This window comes from Cervus canadensis, chromosome 8, assembly GCF_019320065.1.
Source record: "Cervus canadensis isolate Bull #8, Minnesota chromosome 8, ASM1932006v1, whole genome shotgun sequence".
Lineage (NCBI taxonomy): Eukaryota > Metazoa > Chordata > Mammalia > Artiodactyla > Cervidae > Cervus > Cervus canadensis.
In genome coordinates, this window is record NC_057393.1 from 41,288,384 (window position 1) to 41,310,772 (window position 22,389).

The following is a 22,389-nucleotide window of genomic DNA, read 5'->3' on the forward strand; positions in this document are numbered from 1 at the left end:
TCTGTCACTATATAATCGACTCCTCCTTCATCTATTTCACTTAGCTCCAACCCTTTCCCCTCTGGTAGCCACCAGTCTCTTGTCTATAAGATTTGTAGTGTTTATTAATTTGTTTTTTAGATTTCACAGATAAGTTATATCATACAGTATTTGTCTTTCTCTGTCTGACTTATTTCACTTAGCATAATAACCCCTAGGTTCATACATACTGTGACAGACTTGTCACAAATGGCAAGTGTACACTGTTGGTGGGAATGTAAATTGGTACAGTCACTATGGAAAACAATATGGAGGGTCTGAAAAAAACTGAAAAGAGAACTACCATGTGATCCAGCTATTTCACTTCTGATATTTATCTGAAGAAAACGAAAACACTAATTCACAAAGATATATGCGTATTCCCTTTGTTCATTGCAGCATTATTTATAATACCCAAGGTATGGAAATAATCTAAGTGTCTGTCCATGGATCAATCGATAAAGAAGATTTGTGTGTGTGTGTGTGTGCGTGTGTGCACACACAGTGGAGTACTCCTCAGTCGTAGAAACAGAAACAGTGCTGGATTGTATATCCTCAGCTTTCACGTACGGATTTTAAAGTACTGACAGCAACCCTGTGAAGGAGATATTTGATCATGGCCACTTTGCAGATTAGTAAGCTGAAGTTCAAATAGTAGGTTATGCATGGAGATGCTGAAAGTCAAACTATGGTCTGCCTTTCGCCAAAGGCCACATTTCATTAACCACAATGTTTTGTTATAGAGCTCAGTCTTTTATTTTTAAATTCTCTTGCTTTTTAAAAATTTTAAATGATTATTACAAAATTGATATATATTTACTAAAGATAAGTAGGTGAGAGAGAAGTAGAAAATGCCCCCCAAGCCCATCATCAAGTAGAATTTCAGTCAGTATGTGATTTCTTTCCTGGTGTTTTATGCAATGTTATGTTCATTAACCATAATTGTGGTTAAATATATGTATGTACAACATATATACATTTTTATACTCTCTTTATATATATAATTTTGAATCTCCCCTACAGATGTGCATTTTGGTTATTGCCACAACACTGATAAAGTAATTTAATAAGCACACTGAACCAGGACTTGGAAACTTAGCTTGTAGCTCTTTTATACAAGCTGCCGCTTGACTGTGGGCAGGTTCATTGACCTTCCTGGAACTAAGTTTCCTTATGGATAAGTGAGGGAGTTGGATCAGATCACTGGTTTTGAAGCTATGGTTTTCCACACAGTCTCCTGGGGACTAGGGGTGAAGATGTCATCAGAGCAGAGAGAACCCTGGCCCTTTACTCCCATCTGTTTTCACTCAGGCATCCACTCTTATACCTCTTTTATAGATTTGGAGTCCAAGCATATTTGCAAAGAGGAACTCACTGATTTTTTGTGGAAGAGTATAAAATTGTTGGACCTGATGATCCTGAAACTCAACACTACTATGATTCTCTTTTACGATGTCTGTTAAGTTCTGTGTGCTCTGCACATTTAGAACATTTCTTCACCAATCTACAGTAATCTAGAGCGGTAGATTAAGCAGATTTGCTGCAGTCTTTCAGCTGATCTCAGGAACCACATAATAAGCACAAAATAATCCCTGATCAGTGCTGAGCAATGTTCAAAGCACTGTTGAATTGTTTCTTAGCAAACTTAGCACTGTCTTTGACTTGATCCATCTCAGGTCCAATTTAATGACTCTTTTGGGAAATACTAACCAGGTAGTCCCACTCCAGTACTCTTGCCTGGAAAATCCCATAGATGGAGGAGCCTGGTAGGCTGCAGTCCATGGGGTCGCTAAGAGTCGGACATGACTGAGCAACTACACTTTCACTTTTCACTTTCACTCATTGGAGAAGGAAATGGCAACCCACTCCGGTGTCCTTGCCTAGAGAATCCCAGGGATGGCGGAGCCTGGTGGGCTGCCGTCTATGGGGTCGCACAGAGTCGGACACGATTGAAGTGACTTAGCAGCAGCAGCAGCAGCAACCAGGTAGTCATTGGTTCCTTAAAACTAATATGTTTGGAAACTATGGACTCCACCAATAACTGGTTTTCCACTTTCCTTATGCATGTGAAGGTTATGAATCTTGAGGGATTAATTTGAAAGTCCCAGTAGCTTGACTTGTTTCTCTTGCCTCCACAGAAGGAAGAATCTTCTTCAGAAATGAGGTGAATTAATGCTCGGGCTCTCAAGAACCCTGGACAGCTACATGAGGTGTTTAAAACCTGCCCTGACCATCTCGCCACACAGCTCCGTTATGAGGCCTGACAGAATGAGCGCAGCGTGGAGGGACAGTGTCCTGCCCTGTCGGAGCGGTGACTGCTGACCCGCTGGGAGCAAGCAGGGGGGCCTCACGTTGTCTGCCAGCACAATGAAGGAAGTGGTCTACTGGTCACGCGAGAAGGTGGCAGACTGGCTGCAGGAGAATGCTATGCCGGAGTACTGTGAGCCTCTGGAACATTTCACGGGCCGGGACTTGATCAGCCTCACCCAGGAGGACTTCACGAAACCCCCGCTGTGCCTAGTCACCTCTGACAACGGGCAGCGGCTCTTGCACATGATAGAGACCCTGAAGATGGAGCACCACTTGGAAGCACACAAGAACGGCCACGCCAACGGGCACCTCAGCATTGGCACTGGCGGCCCCGCCCCTCACAGCAGCTTCAGCATCAAGGTCAAACCCAACGGGATGCCCAATGGGTACAGGAAGGAAATGATCAAGATCCCCATGCCAGAACCGGAGCGCTCCCAGTACCCCATGGAGTGGGGCAAGACTTTTCTGGCCTTTCTTTATGCACTTTCCTGCTTTGTTCTCACCACAGTGATGATCTCGGTCGTCCATGAACGAGTACCTCCCAAGGAGGTGCAGCCTCCACTACCGGACACGTTTTTTGACCATTTTAACCGGGTGCAGTGGGCCTTTTCTATTTGTGAAATTAACGGCATGATCCTTGTGGGACTCTGGTTAATTCAGTGGCTGCTCTTAAAGTACAAGTAAGTAAATCACAAGTCTGCAGTTTCAGGGATTGGGAGGTGGCACGGCAGATGTGTAATAGTCATTATTGGGAAATGAAATTGATCAAGCAGTAGGAATCAAAGCACATTTCTTTCTTTCTTTCTTTCTTTTTTTTAAACCGCATAGTCTGTTGAACCAACCAAAGCTCTGGCAGCTTAAAGGAAGTGCTATGTTTTGTACCAGATTCATACAGAGTGATGAACAGGATTGTTAGAGATGAGGTTTTTCTGTTTTCACATCACAGGAAGGAAAACCCTCAGACATCTTCAGAGAGTACAGGCTATTAAACCACAGAAAACTACCCAGTCTTGGTATGTTTAACCCATCAAAATCAATGGTTGACAGTTGGCCTGTGGTCTATGAATGACCTTATAGCTTTTTCCACACAGAATCAGATATCTGAACCTTAGTAATGTGTATCTGAAGATGCTTCACACATAGAATTCAGAACAGCTAGTCCAGAGTGACATGATCTAGTGGAGAGTGATACCCACTTTAGGTGGGATGTGGATGAACCTGCATGGCTTTCCACCTTTCTTTGGAATGTAAGGCATTTAGAGCAGTATTCCATTCAAGTTTCTCAGGATTTTAAATAGGCATCTCCTTTTAGTTTCAGGTGAATCCAAAGTGGCTTTCATGTCCCAGGCTCTAAACTCAATGCAGCAAAGTTGTTTGCTTGAGTTGCACATAGCAAACTGAACACAAACTTTGCCCTCCTCACGGGTGTCTGATTTTTCCATTAGCAGAACATCTTTATAGCTTCCACGCATGAGAGTTGGAAACTGGTTTGCTAAGGAACTGAGTTTCTCTCTGGTAGACTATGTTGCATGACCCACAATGTGGTTGAATACTAAGGAAATCATCTTAAATAAAGAAAACAAAATACAGACTGAGAATTTATGTTGAACTTTAATGGAAATTATCAGTTTTTTTCTTGTGTGTTATATGAAGTCTGTGTTTTCTTCCCTTATAAATTAGATATCTACAAGTGGAAATAAAAGCAACTCCTGAGTCTTTGCCAGTAAAGGACTATCTTTATGTTGTATATAGGAAGCTATTTAAGTAGCCAGTTTTTATCTGGGGGCTGGTTTGGCTATCCCAAGTTTAAGCAGGGAAGCCTGGTATGCCACAGTCCATTGGGTTGCACAGAGTTGGACGTGACTGAACGACTGGGAAACAACAAATTTAGTTTAAGCTAAATTTGATACAGGAGCAGCGGTCTGGGATGCGTTTGAGTTGGTGGAAGAAAGACTGTTTCTTGTGCGCTTTAGTTTTAAGAGGCTGAATAGATAAGAATAGGCTGTAGAAATATGAGATGCTCAAAATTTACTAATTACATTCTTCTGACTGTCAGACTTCAGTTCTGCTTTTGACTTTCAAAATTTTTTCCCTAGAAGCTCATTAGGGGGAAAAAAATTGTATATTTTCCCTTAACAAAGGCAAGGTCAACTCAAAATTAGGTTTTCTGGGGTCTTCCTGATTTTTGTTGTTTTGTTTATATGAGTTTGTTTTCTGGTTTTTATCAAAATTCTTACATGCCAGCTAATAATTTACTGCCCAGAAATGTACTTGTGTATACGCATCGAAACCTTTCACAGAACTGTGACTTTTGAATAATTTTATTCTTGTTCTAAGAAATGTCCTAACCACAGAGATAATTTCTTTAAAGTATATTACTATTTGTATTTCTCTCAGCAGGGGCTTTTCCTCAAATCTGTTTCTCTTGAAGCTTTCTGATTTTGTGTTTTACTGGTATTTGTTACGAATACTGTAGTCATTTGTATATTTAAATTGTTCTACAGCCGTAAATCAGTTAATTCATGCCTGGGGCAAAATTAACCCAAGGCTGGGACACAGGCAGCCTGGGCCCCAGCCCCAGCCATGTGCTAGCATGCTGGATAGAGTGGATGAATCTCCAAATCTCAGGAGCCTTGGTTTGCTCACAGATACAATAAAGACCTCTCAGTCTAGATGATTTCTGTTGCTCTATACCACTGTGTTGTATTTGATTACAAAATCACTGAATGAGCCAGTTGCATTTGAGTGTTACTAGCTGCAGAGCATTTGCAGTTCAGAATATGTCCAACTTTAAAGGTTCTTTAAAGTCCTCTCTCTGGTTTCCACATTGGCAGGATAACCCAGTTGTTTTCATGAGCGTCTTCAGCATCCCCACCCCTGTCCTACTACTGGGGCACATCCCTAGCTTCCCATCTCCCTCCTTGAGACCTCCCTGGAGTATGTGTGGCACACCAGACCTGGGAAAGGCAGGAAGAAAGACAGAGGTGGACACACCCAGCAGTGGCTATTAATGAGCTCCCTTTCCCTGGCCCTCATAAAGGTGGAACTGCTTCCTAGTACAGAGAGACACCCTTTTTCCAGTTATTTGGCTGTGGCAGTGTAGCAGTCTGTGGCGCTGTAGCAATCTGTTATTCAGCATGTTGGGAAAATGGATCCTTCTGGCTATGGAATATTCTGTTTAAAAGCAGTAACCCTCTCATTTTTTCTGTGCTCAACTCTTCTGACACTTGACCCCTCTCCCTAGCCTCCACTCAAACTCAGCTTTTCTAAAATCAGATTTATCATCTTTTTCTTTCAACTTCTTCCTTCTATGTAGGCAGTGGCATTTCCTAGAAACTTACAACTTCTCAGTTCCTTTCATGTAAATAGTCACTACGTTCTGTCAATTCTAACTGCAGTTTCATTACCTCTTTCCATTCCTACCTGGTGATGTATAGTGAGTGCTCAGATGGAGGCCCAGTTCCCTAGCCTGAAGCTCAAGGTCCTTCCTAATCTGGCCCCAGGCTGTTTGACCTCATCTGTTTCTTCTCAACTCAGCAGTTTCTCTTGAACCCTCCAAGCTCATGTCACATTCTGTTCTATTCTTCCTGTGTGTGTATGTCTCCTTTACTGCTAGACTTTTAAGTTTCCCAAAGGAAAAGACCAGATCCTATTTGTCATTCATCTTGGTATCCCACTACCTCATCTAAAGTCTGGCACATAGAAAGTGCTTGTTTAAAATTCATTCACTGAGACCCTCGTGTATGCCAGGCACTGTGGTAGACCTTGGGGCTGCTGCAGGGCTCAGAGGCCCCTGATGCTCACACGGAGCTTGTATGCTCACCAGGGTGAAACAGTTTGTGAACAAGTGAATATATACTACCAGGCAGGTAAGAGAAATGGAGAAAAATAAAGCAGTCTAAAAGGTTAGTGAGTTTTGGAGATAGTGGGGAGGGAGCAGTATTTTAGATCAAGTGTTTAGAAAAGGCCTCTAATGAGGTGACCGTTGAATAGACACCTGAATCAAATGAGGGGGATACAAGTTGGTGTTTGGGGCAGGAGCAGTCCCGGTAGGAGACAGAGCAAGTGCAGAGTCTCTGAGGTTTACCTGGGGAAAAGCCACAGGCCAAGCAAGCTGGGAGAAAATGGCCATACAGAGTCAGGGAGGTGTGGACAGCATATGGGTCAGGGAAAAAGAGGCAGATTTTTGTTCCAGGTGTAATGATAAGTTATTAGGGAAGAATGATGTGGACAGATTTGTATTTTAAAAGAAGCACTCTGGCTGCAGTGAAGAGAACAGATCAACGAGACTGGAAGCGGGGGGATGGGTTAGGATGTTATTGCAAATGGTCCAGTTGGGAGATGACCATGAGGTAGACTCATGTTTGGCCAATGAATACATTTGGTGGGAAGGGACAAACTCTTTCTAGAAGCCATGGCTTCTGTTACATTTAGAGCGCCTTATCATTTATAGCCACAGGGCTGGGTTCCATTACAGAGACTCACATGAGGTTTTTGGGTCTGTCTCTGAATCTCTGAATTTTATATGAAATTTAATGAGGAATGAATCATAGATTGAGATTGAATTCACTTATTTGGGAGCTCTCATAGCTTTGCTGGAATATATTTTATTTCAGAGCAAAGTTGAGTGATGTGTATACTCTGATATTTGTTTTCTGTCACAGCTGCTTTTGGATCAGATATTTGCCTGCAGGGCTTCCCAGGTGGTGCAGCAGTAAAGAATCTACCTGCTAACGCAGGAGACACAAGAGACAAAGACTGCGGTTCTGTCCCGGGTCAGGAAGATCCCCTGGAGGAGGAAATGGCAACCCACTCCAGTATTCTTCCCTGGAGAATCCCATGGACAGAGGAGCCTGGTGGGCTACAGTCCATGGGCTCTCAAAGGGTTGGTCAGACATGATGAGCAACTGAGCACACACATTTACCTACAAGGAGTAGCACTAGTCATTTGTAGGGTGGGAGTGGATGGTATAAAGATGAATTAAATATTGCAGAATGTGTTGGTCCACTGGTGGTGAAAAGATTTGAAGAAAGGAAAAAGAAAAGGAGCCACGGGATACTTGGGACATGAGGTGGAGTTGAAAGAACTTTGTGGTTGAGCATTTGGGGCATGGAGTAGAATATTCTGGCATAAACCATTGTGTAACATTATGGAGAGAATGGTCACCACATAGGTTCTTTGAAAATTGATCTCAGGCCAAAAGGGAAGGAACTGGAGAAGGGAATGGTATTGGCCGATCCTGCCTTAAGACTTGATGTCTCTATTCAGAACTGTTTCTCGGGGTTTCATTGATCCCGCAGGAAGGAACAAGTACAGGTTTCCAGCATGGCTTCCCAGGATTACACTCTGAGAACACTGCAGTGGATTTTTAGGTGTTTGGTGTTGGGGAAGACTCTTTTTTTTAAATTTTTATTAGTTGGAGGCTAATTATTTTACAATATTATAGTGGTTTTTGTCATACATTGACATGAATTACCCATGGATTTACATGTATTGGGGAAGACTCTTGAGAGTCCCTTGGACTGCAAGGAGATCCAGCCAGTCCATCCTAAAGGAGATCAGTCCTGGGTGTTCATTGGAAGGACTGATGCTGAAGCTGAAACTCCAATACTTTGGCTACCTGATGCCAAGAGCTGACTCATTTGAAAAGACCCTGATGCTGGGAAAGATTGAAGGCAGGAGGAGGAGGGGACGACAGAGGATGAGATGGTTGGATGACATCACCGACTCGATGGACATGGGTTTGGGTGGACTCCGGGAGTTGGTGATGGACAGGGAGGCCTGGCGGCTGCGGTTCATGAGGTCACAAAGAGTCGGACATGACTGAGCGACTGAACTGGGGCAACAGTGTGTTTTTTATGTTCAGAGACCGCTTTGGAAAAGACTTACTTAGTGTTTTATCCTTTGATAACATGCCCTGAGTTTGGAGGCCTTATTTGTTAGGAGGGTGTCTGCAGCATTTGCCTCTCTCCTGTGGATGGAATCTAATTTCCAAGGACATAATCTTTGTGCTGATTGGCAGCTGCTGCTCTCAGATGCTAATTTAATGTTTTTGTTTGTTTTGTGTTTTATTCAGTAGAGAAGATTTGTCAGCATGTATCTCATTTCACCCCAGTTTAATTCCATCAGTGTCTCTTTTCACATTAAGTTGATTGGTTTAAAGTACTTATCTCTTTCATCTTCTAATCCTCAAAGTAGTTTATGACCACAGTTATTGTCAACATTTTAAAAATTTGTTTTCAAGTCTTTGATGATTGTGATTAAGTAAAGTTCTTAAAAGCTGTTGATGTAGAGCATTTAATATGAAGGAGTTCCCTCCAATAATGTTTATTTTTCAAGTTCTAGAAGAGCCTTTTTTTAAAAAGGCCATTTCACTTTATTAGAAATCAGCGGTGCCCTGTGGGCCACTAGGCTGGTCTCCAAATGGAACTTCAGGGCATCTTTACATTTAGTAGTTTATTAAGAATTATTAAGATTAGTGCTAGAGATATAGCACTGAGCAAAACAAAGCCTCACAGAAACAAAGCTACATAGTTATCTTCTGGGAGTTTTTCTGGTTCTCACAGTAACATCTCAGGTTTTAAAGTGTGGGTTGTCCCAGACTCTGTCCTAAAGTACAAAAGTCATGAGGACAAAAATTCCCTCCTGCTGTTGCAGCGGTGGGGGCACCTAGTGCATTATTTAATCAACTGATAAACCATCATATTCCTCTCCAGCCATAAAGCAAGATAAGAGCCCAGAAGTCATCATTTCCCTCCCTTGCTTCTCTCTCTACACATGTACCTACATCTATTATATACTTACTCAAAGTCTCTATTCTTCTGTTCCTTTCCATCCATGTTGTCAAAAATCATTATCACCCCGATCACATGGCACATTCCAAACATTTGAGTAACAGGAATTTTTTTTTCCCTTACATGCATTGTGTTATTTGATCCAGTCAGCTCTTAAAATAAGTACTGTTGTCTTGTCTCTGTGAAGATTTCAGAGACACAGAAAAGATGCTGACTTGCCCAAGATCCCACACAGAATATTTAGAAAATTGAAAGTTTTTCAGTGTAAGTCCACTGAAATGTCCTGGGGAAGTGTATTTTCTTAGCAGATGTAGTACCATTGATTCGACAAGCAGAGGACAGGTAGAATGAAAACAGATAAGTCCTGTGTTGAATAATAAGGTTTATACATTGCATATAAACCAGGAGACATTCCTACTTGCCCCAGGATTGGACCTGCCAAGCCTGCAGGCCAGCCTGTCTTGCTGGCCCACCATAGTTCATGGAAGTGTACTGAGTTCTGTCCCAGCTGACTGCTGTCCTCTCACCTGCCAGGTGTGGTATGGTCCCTGTTCACCACGGGTCTAGGAAAGCCCTGGTGCCACCTATTGCAGTAACGCTTTTCCAGTGCAGACCACCAGTCAGGAGTGCCCAACCTTGTTCTTTTATTTTATTCAGTTTTAATTGGAGGATAATTTGCTTTACAATATTGTGTTGGTTTCTCCCATGCATCAACATGAATCAGCCGTAGGTATATGTATGTCCCGTCCCTCTTGAACCTCCCTCCCACCTCCCACCCCACACCACCCCACGGGGTTGTCTCAGAGCACCAAGTCAAGCTCCCTGCATCATACAGCAAATTCCCACTGGCTGTCTATTTTACACTTGGTAATGTGTGTGTTTCCATGCTACTTTCTCAATTTGTCCTACCCTCTGCTTCCCCTGCTGCATCCATAAATCTGTCCTCTCTGTCTGCATCTCCGTCATTGCCTTGAAAATAGGTTCTTCTTCTCCTTGCTGTTTCTAGCCAGTTTTCTCCCCTTGAGTCTGACCCCATTGTCCATCTGGGCTGCAGAGCCTGGGCTGAGGTCCTATTTTCATTCTGGGGACCTTTCCTGTCCCTTTATCTTCCCGTGTAATCTGGACCTCCCAGGTGTTTGCCGGCTTCTGCTCCACCTCCCTGGGAATGGGGAAGAACAGCCACTCTAAGCCCTCAATGATGGGTTCGCTGCCAGGCTCTGTCTCACTTCTCATCCTCACATTAGCGAATGGATGGTCTTACCTGCTTTCACCTTTCTTTTATCAGTTTCAGTCTCAAGACCTAAGTATTAGCCTGAACTCTAGGAATTGTCAGGAAACTAAATTCAGTAAGCCCAGCAACTTAGGTTTTAAGTTAGCATAAATATTATAAGTGGCTTTTTAAACTGAGAGGATAAAAGGGAGAGAGAGCAAAAAAAAAAATCAGAGGCGCAATAAATTATAGTTTTCATGAGTTAGTTTTTATTTATGACACTAAAGAAACTAATGTATCTTGCTTATAGGCAGATTAGAAGGTAAAAATAAACATAAAGGAAAAATTTACTGATGGCGCCTAAGATAAGTAATGCTAACATCTGATTTCATATTTGGTTTAATATTTTCCTGTATGCTCATATATGTGTAATCTGTATATATGTGTATTTTTAGTACCATATTTGCCTTGTATTTTGCAACGTGCCTAGGGCTCATCTCTGACCCTTTCTCTTAAAAAATCATCATGGATGTCTAAGTATTCATGATCTTATTTAGAAGTCACTGCATCTGTCCCTTCCAGCCTGTTTGTATCAGGGCAATGGCAGTTAAGCACAAGTTATATTGTAAATCTTAGTTTAAGATCATCTTAACCCTACAGTTTCAGTCTTTTGACTGGAGGTGAGTTTGGTCAGGTTACTTAACTACTTGTAGTAGCCTTGTTTCCTCATCTACAGAATGGGAACAATAAAAATAGTGTCTGTCTCAGCGTTGTTGTGCCAATGGAGTGAGATATATGTATGGAGGAATTAACCGAGTCCTTGGCGTCCCCATCTCTATCTAATGCTCAGTCGGTCAGTGCTATCCGACTCTGCAGCCCCATGGACTGTAGCCCACCGGCCTCCTCTGTTCACTGGATTTTCCTGGCAAGGATACTGGAGTGGGTGGCCATTTCCTCCTCCAGGGAATCTTCCCGACTCAGGGATTGAATCCACATCTCTCACGTCTCCTGCATCTGCAGGCTTATTCTTTACCCCTAGCACCACTCCGGAACAGCATATCTGTCTTTCCCCCGACTCTCAGGCCAAAGGTCTCGGTTTTGTTACTGATCACGGCTTCCACCCGACATCTGGTCTTCATCCCACCACTTCTCACCATCTTGCCGCCCTGCGTGTCACTGGAGGCATCTCCTCCCAGTCTGCTTCCATCCTTGCTTCCCTGACGTCCCTTATCAGCTCCGCAGACAGAATGTGTAACTTCACGAGTGAGTGGGTGTGTCGCTCTTCTCTCACCTGATGACAGCTTTTAGGTTGGAGGTGACCAAGGAGGTCCTCCCAGACTGCACGCCCCATGTCTTCCTTCTCCCTGACCCTCCTGCTAGTCTCCAGTGCCCTCACATACTGACCTCTGTTTAGAATCTTCTCCCACAGAAGGCGGTGGGGCCGGGGGTTCAGGATGGGGGGCTGGACAAATGTATACCTATGGCCCATTCATGTTGAGGTATGGCAGAAACCAATACAACATTGTAAAGCAACTATCCTCCAGTGAAAATGAATAAAAGAAAAAAAAAAGAATCTTCTCCCACAAATAACTTCATGGTTAACTCTCCTCCCATGTAGGGACATTCTCTGATCAACTTACCCCCAAACTGTAACCTCCTGTCCCCCCCAGTGACACTGTCGCTTAATTTTACCCTTTAGACTTTTTCCAGCGTGCTCTATATTTTACTTAGATGTTTATTGTCTGCTTTCTTTCCTAGAATATAGGTACCACAAGGCAAGCTTTTTGTCCATTCGGTTCACTGCTGTGTTTCCAGAATAAGGTCTAGCACATACACATGTTCATTAGGAGAGTAGATAAATAATAACAGCAGCTAACATTTATTGCATATTGCACTGTGCTGACTACTATGCCTAGAATTTAATAAATGTTAGCCATTGCTGGTGATGTATGTGCTTAGTATGTTTCTAGAAACCAACCCCCTGATAAAGTGAAAGTGTTACTTTTAAGGGTGATCCATGAGCTTAAGGGCAAACATTAATTGTTGAGTTCAGTCAGCTGTAACTGAACAAACATTAATAATGTGATTCAGGGTGGGTAAGTTTTGATGAAGGAAAAGAATGAGAAAAGATCTGCATGTACGTAATACATATTTACATTATGTGTACGCACTCATGGGCTTCCTAGGTGGTGCAGTGGTAAAGAATTCACCTGCCAGTGCAGGAGATGCAAGAGACTTGTGTTCAATCCCTGGGTCAGAAAGATCCCCTGGAGGAGGAAATGGCAACCCACTCCAGTATTCTTGCCTGGGAAATCCCATGGACAGAGGAGCCTGGCGGGCTACAGTCCATGGGGTCACAGAGAGTCGAACATGACTGAGCACGCACACACACACAAACACATATATTTGTATTATACACATGTATGTATGTATGCACACATACTATTTTTGCTAATAGCCTAAAATACTAACAAGAAAGATAACTTCTTTTGTTTGATACATATATGTGCTGCGGTTTCTGGAGGAGGCTTGATTTTGATTCCTTTTAACTCTTTCACATAGACTATATAATCTTAGAGGGTAATATTTTTTCTTTATCTCATGTTACAATCTATATTTAACTCAGGAAATAATTTTTTAAGGTGGCTTTAGTGCAGGCAAGTTTTATCATCTGATCTGTTCTTTACAGATTCCCTAAACCAGTACAGATCATTTTCTAAATTTAATCAACTGTTGCATTATTTTGCAGATCTTTTACACGAGGCTTAGGAAAAAATATGTCAGTACCTTTTTTTTTTTTAGCTTGACAGCTTTGTTAGTGAAAACAGCAGCTAATCAAAAGTATTATTGTTGTTTAGTCGTGCCTGACTCTGGGGCCCCATAGACTGTCACACCGAGCCCGCCCCCACCCCACCCCCCCACCCACCGGCCGGCTCCTCTGTTCTTGAGATTTCCCAGGCAACAATGCTGGAGTAGACTGCCATTTCCATCTCCAGGGGATCTTCCTGACCCAGGGATCTAACCCGCATCTCCTTCATTGATAGGCGGATTCTTTGCCAGAAGTCAACAGGGAAGCCCAATTGAAAGGATAAAGACTTGGTTTTTGTTGTGGCTCTTTCTTGACTGACTCTCTGGCCCCAGACTAGATAGTCTTTGCATCTTAATTCTTCCTTCTGTAAAATGGGATGATAGTATATGATGAACAGTAATGTGGTTAAAATAATTAATACCAAAATTGCAAAGGTCTCTTTGAGTTGGACTTCCGTGAGGTGGAGGACTGGGCTGTACAGACTCGTTCCTGGGCTGGGTGCGTAGTTCCATCTCATTCTGGTTCGCAGACTGCCATCCTCCTGTGTACACACTAGGAAATAGTCAACGAGTTCTAGATCTCCCCGGAGAGCATGTATTTTTACTTTTCTGTTTAGTCTATTTTCATTCTATAGCATTTATTCTTTCCATTTTGTTTTACAACCCGTTCCTTGGGACTTCCCTTCTTAAAGTATACAGTTAAGCCCTGGGTTTTCATGATCCACCATCTGGAGAGTTGTGACCCCTGTGATGGGTAGAAAGGCCAGAAGGGGCAGCAAGGAGACAGGGCAGGCGAGGGAGAAAGATGGCAGGACCCACAGCCCTCCTTGGATGAACGCAGCCATCTTGACAACGGCTGTCAATTAAAATGTAGAAATGATGCAGAGTGAAGGACTGGTGAGCATTGGGAGAGGTTATTTCCCGCAGATGAATGAAAGAGTTTAAAGGACAAATATTTGTGGGAAGAAGCAGGAAAGCACTATCAGAAGTAGTAAGAAGTGAAGCCCGAAAGCACAGAACTGCAGGAGATTGCCCGTGTTACAGGCACCATCATAAGTCTGACTAGTACTAAAACATAAGTAAGGAGCGGCTTTCTTTAAGCGCTTTCTCTGATAGAAAGAATGCGGGCCTCTGTTGATAATGGTAATGCCAATCTCACTATTAAAAAAATACCATAAACTAGAAACCAAGTTCTGAAGTGATGTGGAGAATGAAGTGGCTCTCTCCAGTTGGGAACTTTTGGGAAGCTGCACACAGAGCTGGTATGTGAGGTAGGTGGTTGGGGTAACAGGAAAGACCAGGCAAAGAGATTTGCTGGCAAAAGCAAGAAACTTGGTGAGTGGAGCCCCTTTTACCCAGGGTGGTAGAATTCATATCTGCAAGATAAAATGGGAAGTAGCTTGGGGTCATGTTGAGAAGAGCCTGTGATGGGAATTGGAACTTCTGGTGATGATGAGTGGTTATCATAATGCAGGGAATCCCAAGGCTAGTAGCAAGGAATTAAAGGGAGGAAAACAGATTTAAGAAGCTCTTTGGCGTTAGCTTCCACAGAATGTGGTCACGGGAGTGGGAGTCTATGAAGAAAGTAAGATAGGTAAAGGTGGCCCCAGGTGCCTTCTTTAGAGTAGATGGTCTATCAGAGACCTGATGACAGGCAATGTTCCCGGGGTCCAGGCAGAGGGGATGGCTGGCACAGAGGTCTGCATGAGGTGGAGGGACTTGGTGTGATGTGTTCAGTTGCACCAACGGCATCGGACTGAAGTTTAGGAATGATGGGGAGAACAGAGGGAGGGGAGCTTGGCCCAGATCATCTAGGGCCTCGTGGGCTTGGTGAAGGATTTGGATTTTATTCAAAATATATTTGGCAGCTATTGGAGGGTTTTAAAGGATATGCTGTATTTAACTGTATTTAAAAAGATGATTCTGGCTTCTCTCTGTAGAAAGGCTTTTATGGAGGTACAAATGGAATTAGAGACAGTAGGTCAAAGGTCACAGTCGCAGTTCAGGCGAGATAGAATGTAGAAAAGTGGATAACATCTCAGGAAAGAGTTAGTTGCTCAGTTGTGTCCGACTCTTCGCGACCCTATAGACTACAGCCCTTCAGGCTCCTCTGTCCATGGAATTCTCCAGGCAAGAATACTGGAGTGGGTAGCCATGCCCTTCTCCAGGGGATCTTCACGACCCAGGGATTGAACCCAGGTCTCCCACATTGCAGGCAGAGTCTTTACTGTCTGAGCCACCAGACTGATCAAACATTGGAGGGATGTAAGCAAACGTTACTGGGCACAGACTGTGCAAACAATAATGGAAAATGAACAGTTTCCTGTTTGATACCTAGAAGAATCTTTCTCTAAGCATTAGAGATAAATAACATGCTTATCATTAAAATAACTGTCAAAAATGCTTACTTTGCAGAGGTCTGGGTCAATATGAAATATGACTTAAAACCCTAAGTGAAAAATGTGAGTTAAGTAGATTTTATAACTTGAATGAGATTGAATGTTGGCTCATCCATTGGTTCACAGCAGTGTAGTCTCAAAATAAAATTGGGATTTCTTACACAATCTGAAGGCATTTCCTGAACCTTTTTGTGTTGGGTAGTATATTTATATTTCAGCTTAAATTCTCTGAACTGCAATTTTCCTATCTGTAAAATAAGGGTCATAGCATTGCAGTACAGGTTGTTCTAAGAACTAAATGGCTCAGAGTTTGACATAGAGGAGAAATTTGGCAAAACCCTAGTTACTGTTAATAACAGTCTAGGGAAATTCTTCAGTAGCATTTCTCTGAATCATAAGGAAAATATCCTTTTGCTGGCTGGGAAGCCAATTTCCAAGGAAGTTAATTGAGATGATTCAGATCATCAAGAGGGCCTTTGTTAAAAGCAGAGCCAGCATCTGTGTGTAGATGAGCTGAAGACGCCTTGTCCCTGTGGCAGTACTGGAAGGACCTGAACCATTCACTGGCTTCCATGGTTTCTCCGGAGACGTGGGGCTCCCTGATCCTTGCCCAGATTCGTGTGCCCTCCCCCTTGTTGATCGCCTCCTACTTTGGAATTGTCACTTGGATCCACTGCCATGTCTCAGGACCTGTTTGTTTCTAAAAGTCAGTAACTTCCCTCAAGAGCTGGCAGAGCAGGTCTGAGCGCTGAAAGAACTATGTGTATTCTGATTGTGGCTTAGTTGAGAAAACTTGTGGGAAACAATGGAACTTTCCAGTATTTTCCTTTTACTCTCCAGTGCATTCATTTCTCTCTTCATTTTTCCTTTAGAACTTTAGACTATCATTTCAAATGCCAAAAACAATGTAGTACTGCTCTTTTAAGCCTATATTTGGTGTAGTAAGTAATCAGGTTCTGAGTACTCTTTTCTCTTTGAGTTGGGAGAATAAAAAGTTTAATAAAGTTATTCTGAACATAGCATACTATTCTTGCAGATCTTAAAAATATCAACACTTTTATTCATATATATGTGTGTGTGTGTGTGTGTGTGTGTGTATATATATATATCTCAGATTTAACATGTATGGTTTTCTTTTCTGTCAGAGAAAGTAGTAATGACTCTATTACTCAACTACTTGGGAGAAGAATAGATAATCACAGTCATACACAAGTGTCTGTGACGTGACAGTCATTGCAGTGTGTGAGCAGATAGGAAATAGACTTCTTTCCAACATGAAAGAGACATTTCCCATGTGAGAAGAACATAACTGTGGTTTTGAGCATTGTAATGTGCATCTTGTCCTTGGCATTTGCTTAATCTCTAGAAATACCTCATTAATGTTTCCTCTGTGGCTCTTTTGTTGCCTTAGTTACATTTTTAACTATTTTAGATCTTTAAAAAAAAAAAAACACGTCTTGAACTTTTAAACTGTAGAGAGAATTCTAATGTGTGAAATTCTTTGATTAAGTAAATAATATGTTAACAGGATACAAGATTTTGAAACGCTTTTCTTTTTTATATCCTGCTTTCTAAAGTGTATATAGGAAATTCTTGTTTAAAATTATACATTGAAGATACTCTAAACATAATTTCAAAAAAGATTAAGTAAATGCCAGAGATCAGAAGACTCTTATTAAATAGCCACTTCCATCTTGTCTCTGTGTTAATGTTGATGACGTCACGTGGGTATAAGTCATTTGATTTTTTTCACTTCAAGTCAAAGAGTAAATGTGACTGAACCTTAATGTGTGTTACCTTTAAAATTTTTTTTTTTTGTAAAAGAATTTGTCTTTTCTCATCCTTTATCATTTTTTCGTGTACCTCATTCTCAGGTAATCCTGGGTCTTTTCACTGCTATTCAGTTATGACTCAGGTTTGATCTATGGAAATAGGTGTTTGTGCATGTATATATCTTGTGTGCACCATGAAACCATCAGGCAAAGTGATTTTAAGGTAGTGATATTCATCCAAATGGAGTGATAGCAGTCATTTTGTTTCTCTTCCTCTGAAGAGATTGGCTTATCTAAATAGACTGAACAGTTTTCTGTTGTAGATGTTTCTTGTATCATTCAAGTAAAATTGAAAGTAATTTCTGTTTCTTTGAATAGGATGGTGTGAGAGGGCATTTTCTTTTTGAGAAAAATTATCATTGTATCTTAAAATGTAAAATTCAGTTGGTTATTTCAAGTATTTTGGTAAGACATTTATAATCTAGTAATGTGATGTAGTATTGTCCATCTCTATATTGCTTAATTATACCGTGCTTTTCATAATTCCTGGAATTAGAGGCACATACCTTTATAAACGACAGCTTTGTACTGAAAAAATTCTTGTCCTTGGGGGTGACAAGCACAGCTTTATAATAAGAGAAAATAAGACAGTTCTCTGTGGTAAGCAATTTTTTGACCCAGTGCCTAAAATTGGGGTTAAGAGTCACTAGACCTGAACCCTACCTTTACAACCTAAGGACCTTACATGGACTGTGTAGTTATGAATGAAACACTAATATGGTCACATGGATTATTTTTAAATTAATTTTCAGTCAACCAAGTGACATATCACTTCATCCCTCTTGTTAAAAAATACACATAACACAGATACTCCTCCAGCACCCAGACTCCAGTAGGAATGTCCATCCTGTGTAAAAATAGAGCTACCTTGTACAATTATGGAGCGACTAAGTGTTCAGTATCCTCAGAGGAAAGCCTGTTCATTGTTTCTAAAAATATTTGTGTTTAAGTCAGATTGCCCTGGGCCAAGGAAAAACTTGAACTTCTCAAGGCTGAGGAGGAGGAGACCCACAGGACTGAGATTTTGGCCTGTGGTAGAACAGGATAGAGCAGGTTGAAGTAGAGAGGGAAGGAACATTCTTGTCCAAGGAGACACTGAAGTTTGTACAACTTAATCTAGTTAAAGCCAAACCTACATAAGACTTACTATTAGGAGAAGCAATCAGACTCAACATACATGCTCACGTGTACATATCAAAGAATTTCGCCAGAACCATCAATAAATTTGAAATGGAAAAGATGCCTAATTCTTGCTTATTTGGTTATTCACCCACATAATCCATACACTTGTTGACTACCATTGTGCATAAATGGCAAAGATTGTCCATACCTTATTTCTCATGTTCTTATCCCTGATTAGGAGACCGATACTCAGAGAGTGTCAGTAGCCTATCCCAAGGCCACATTGTTAGGAGAGAGAGGTGTGGGTTGGATGCTGTCAGTCAAACAGGCTCTTTTCTTGGCATCATGCTTCTTTGGAGATCAGCTAAGAATCAGTTTCTGGGATATACAGGTACAATGGTTTAATGCCTTTGACTCACTAAATGTCAGAAAAGTTTTGAATTCTCTTGGCATAAATTCATTACAATTTAATACCATTGTAATTTTCTGAGCATCTGTTTTATGACAGAAAAGACACTCCCTAAGTGTTTAACCACAGACCCTGACTCAGCTCTGGCCCATCAGTTTAAACCCTCCTTGTCCATCAGTTGAATGTCAACTGGTGTTTCAGGCCTCAGGACGTCCCATTAATAGCAGTGGGGAGTGTTTTAAACTCCCTTGACCTTTAAGTTAATTTAAAACAAACAAACAAACAAAAAAACACAGTATCATTCTCAAAAGCCTCACCTTAATCTGTTCTTGGCTATAGTTTCAACGTTCTGATAGCAATCTCTCAGGTTGTTTGGGGGTTTGTATTGTTGGAGCACTGAAAACTTAAATGAACCTGCAGAATTTCATGACTGAGTGTCTGCCCTGTTTTTCCCTTTTTCTAGGTCTATTATTAGCAGAAGATTTTTCTGCATAGTTGGCACGCTGTACCTGTATCGGTGTATTACAATGTATGTAACCACACTCCCAGTACCCGGTATGCATTTCAACTGCTCTCCGAAGGTAAACCTTTCCTCACTGTAATTTCCCTTTTTGTTTTTTCTCATCTTGTTCAGGGGTCCTTTGATTTAGGCCAGAGGTGAAAATTTCTTTAGAATCAACCCCCCTTGCCTTCATCTGGGAACATTACTGAGCAATATAGTTAGGTGACCCCACTCCTTCTCAAAATTCCCAAACCCCGCCAGTGCTTCCCAGCTGGGGGAATATGTGGTCTAGTTAGTGTGATGGAAGCAGTTAAGCTTTATGTGTGGGTGTAGCTCTTTGGTTTCCTGCCAAACTTTTAAAATGTCATTCGCTCCCTTGTTAACAGCTCCAGAAGCTTTTATATGCTTTTTCCCTCTCTTAGATGGAAAGTTCGATTTCAAATAATATTTTTTCCTTCTTTCTATTAAGCCCTACAGTGGGAATCCAGAAGAACAGAGCTAGAGACACCATTCCTGTCTCCTTGCACCCTTTTGCTGTTCAGTTGCTCAGTCGTGTCCGACTCTTTGCGACTCCATGGACTGCAACATGCCAGGCTTCCTTGTCTTTCACTATGTCCCAGAGTTTGCTCAAACTCATGTCCTCTACCCACCAAATAAGATCTCTCCTCCCTGGTGGGGCACTTCACTGTCCTGATCTTCTCTAGTAGCAAATAAGCTTTTCTTTAAACTCTATTCCTCTCTCACTGTCTCTACCTTCCCATCAGATTCACCTAACACTCCTTACCCTAGCCTCTGCCTTGGCATAATTTCAACTGGGAAGATCATCATAACTTTATGAAAGAATTAGCAGATTTAGTTTTTGAAATATTTAACTGCATGAAAGCTCTTCAATGCAAAAAGAAGTAGAAACAGCTCATTTCCTCGATCTGGGTGGGAGAAAGTGTGGAATACTGTGATTGTATGTTTGAAATGTTTGGAAGCATTTCTTTGTATCACACTTGCGCTAGTGAAACACCCTTTCAGTTTCATTCATTTGCCCTTGTGTTCCTTCCATACAAGACATTCTTTTTGATAGAATCTTGGAAGAGGGCTGAAAAAAATCAATCCCTTGAAAGAAGGATTTTTAAAGTAGTGACTTTATCATTTGAAATTTTGGATTTGTTTAGGTCGCTTGCTTGTTGTGGGTCCCCTTCCTTCCTAGACCTAACATATGTGCTCAGAGGTATCTCGTTTCTTCCTCCACTCTTGCATTCTTGCTGCAATCTGTTTCTGTAACTAGAGAAGCCACCCTGGAGAATGAATGGTCCCAAGCTTCCATCATCTCCCTCAGCAGTCCTGCCTCCCTGCACCTCCTTCTTGCTCTTTCTTCAGCCGTTGTAGAGAAAGCCAGTCTCACACCTTCTTTATCCTCAGTGAAAACTCTTCAGCACTTTCCTGAAGCTCCTGACTCATAGGTTTCTTCTTGTCACTGAGGATCCAGTGATGTAGACTCCTGCAGTGAGGCTGGCTTGATAAGCAGTGTGTTTTCAGTAGTCAGTTTAGTTCAACCCTTAAAAAAAAAAAAAAAAAATCTGTGCATAGGAAGTTTTTCCACCAAGGAGCATGTCATACCGGTTTAGGTGGAAGTGGAGTCTGGTCAAGCCCATGTTGAAGATAGACCCAGCATCAAGGGGTCGTGCTGTGTAGCCTTTCTCCCAGATCTGGTTGCAGCCTATTTCTTCTTCTGACCTCTGCAGCTCCACTAGTCACCAGCAAACCCACTGTTGGTTAGCACTGGCACTTGCATCTTGAGTCATCAGCATTTTAACCAAGATCCTACAGTTAAAAATAGCTTGTGGGTTTTCTTGGTAAAGATAGAGGTTAACAGGAACTGTGTGCCCAACCAAACCCAAACATGTCACGTGTTTATCATGCTGTCAGAAATCCCAACTAGGGCTATCTTTCTGTGACAGTCTTCTGGAAATTGGAGTCTTTAAAGTGAAGTATACAGGAGGGAGTGAAATGTTAGCAAAAATTATTAGTAAAAACTCATTAAATCTAATTCTTTGGAGAACAGAGCTCATCTAAGAATGGGTTCAAATGACAATTTTTTATTCTGAAATTCTTCAACTGTATCCCAAGGAAGAGAAACCAGTATAAGGAAACTTCATATACTAACACCCAGATTCAGTTCTTATCAAGATTTGCTTACATTTGCTTCATCTTACTTTCTTTTTTTCTCTTGAAGTATTTTAAAACAAATCCCACACAGTGTTACTTTGTTGCTTCATTCATATTTAATATGCATCTAAATTTTTGGACATTTTATTTCATAACTTTAATTCTGTTGATACCTTCAGCACAATTAACCGTAATTTTTTGGTACTGGTAATTACTAGTTCATGGAATATCTTGATTGTCTTTAAAAATGTCCTTTTTAATAAAACAGTTGATTTGTGTAAATTAGGATCCAAAGACTGTATATAACATTTAGTTGTTCTGTTAAGTCTCTACATTCTAGAGCAGTTCTTTCCTCCCTACCCTACCCTTTTTTAAATCCCATCAGTAACTGGTAGAGATCTAGCAGTTGTCCTGTAGAAGACACCACATTCTGGATTTATCTGTTTGTTTCTTTGTCATTCAATAAACTGCTTCCTCTCTCTTCCATATTTCCTCTAAATAGAAAGTTGTCGTGGAGACTTGATTCAGTCATTTTAATTTTTTGGCAAGAACACTTCATGGGTAAACGAGAGTGATTTCTGAAGCTAGACAGAAGAATTGGAAAAGGTCTTGAAGGCTTGGTGGTACCTCTTGGAGTCAGATCAAGCTTAAGAAATTGGAGGTGAGACAAGGGCCAGAATACCGCAGTGAGGAACAGTGTCCGAAGGGAGCAGAGGGGATTGCTAGAGAGATCCCAGAGACCAGCTTTGCCTGCCTTGGAGCCGTAACTGGGGCTGGGCTAGTCAGAACAGAAATGAACCTTACTGAAAGTCATCCAATCCAGT

At 41.6% G+C, this 22,389-nt stretch overlaps 1 protein-coding gene across 14 annotated transcripts in view; it reads left to right on the forward strand.

The window, feature by feature from the left end:
• The window catches only part of SGMS1 (sphingomyelin synthase 1), a 322,655-nt gene that overhangs the window by 270,497 nt on the left and 29,769 nt on the right, over positions 1–22,389 (forward strand). For all 14 annotated transcript variants that reach the window (XM_043476108.1, XM_043476111.1, XM_043476109.1 and 11 more), the window contains 2 exons: positions 2,157–3,008; positions 19,367–19,484. In XM_043476108.1, coding sequence (XP_043332043.1) covers positions 2,386–3,008; positions 19,367–19,484 — 741 coding nt within the window. In that variant the 5' untranslated portion in view covers positions 2,157–2,385. The remainder of the gene's footprint in view (positions 1–2,156; positions 3,009–19,366; positions 19,485–22,389) is intronic.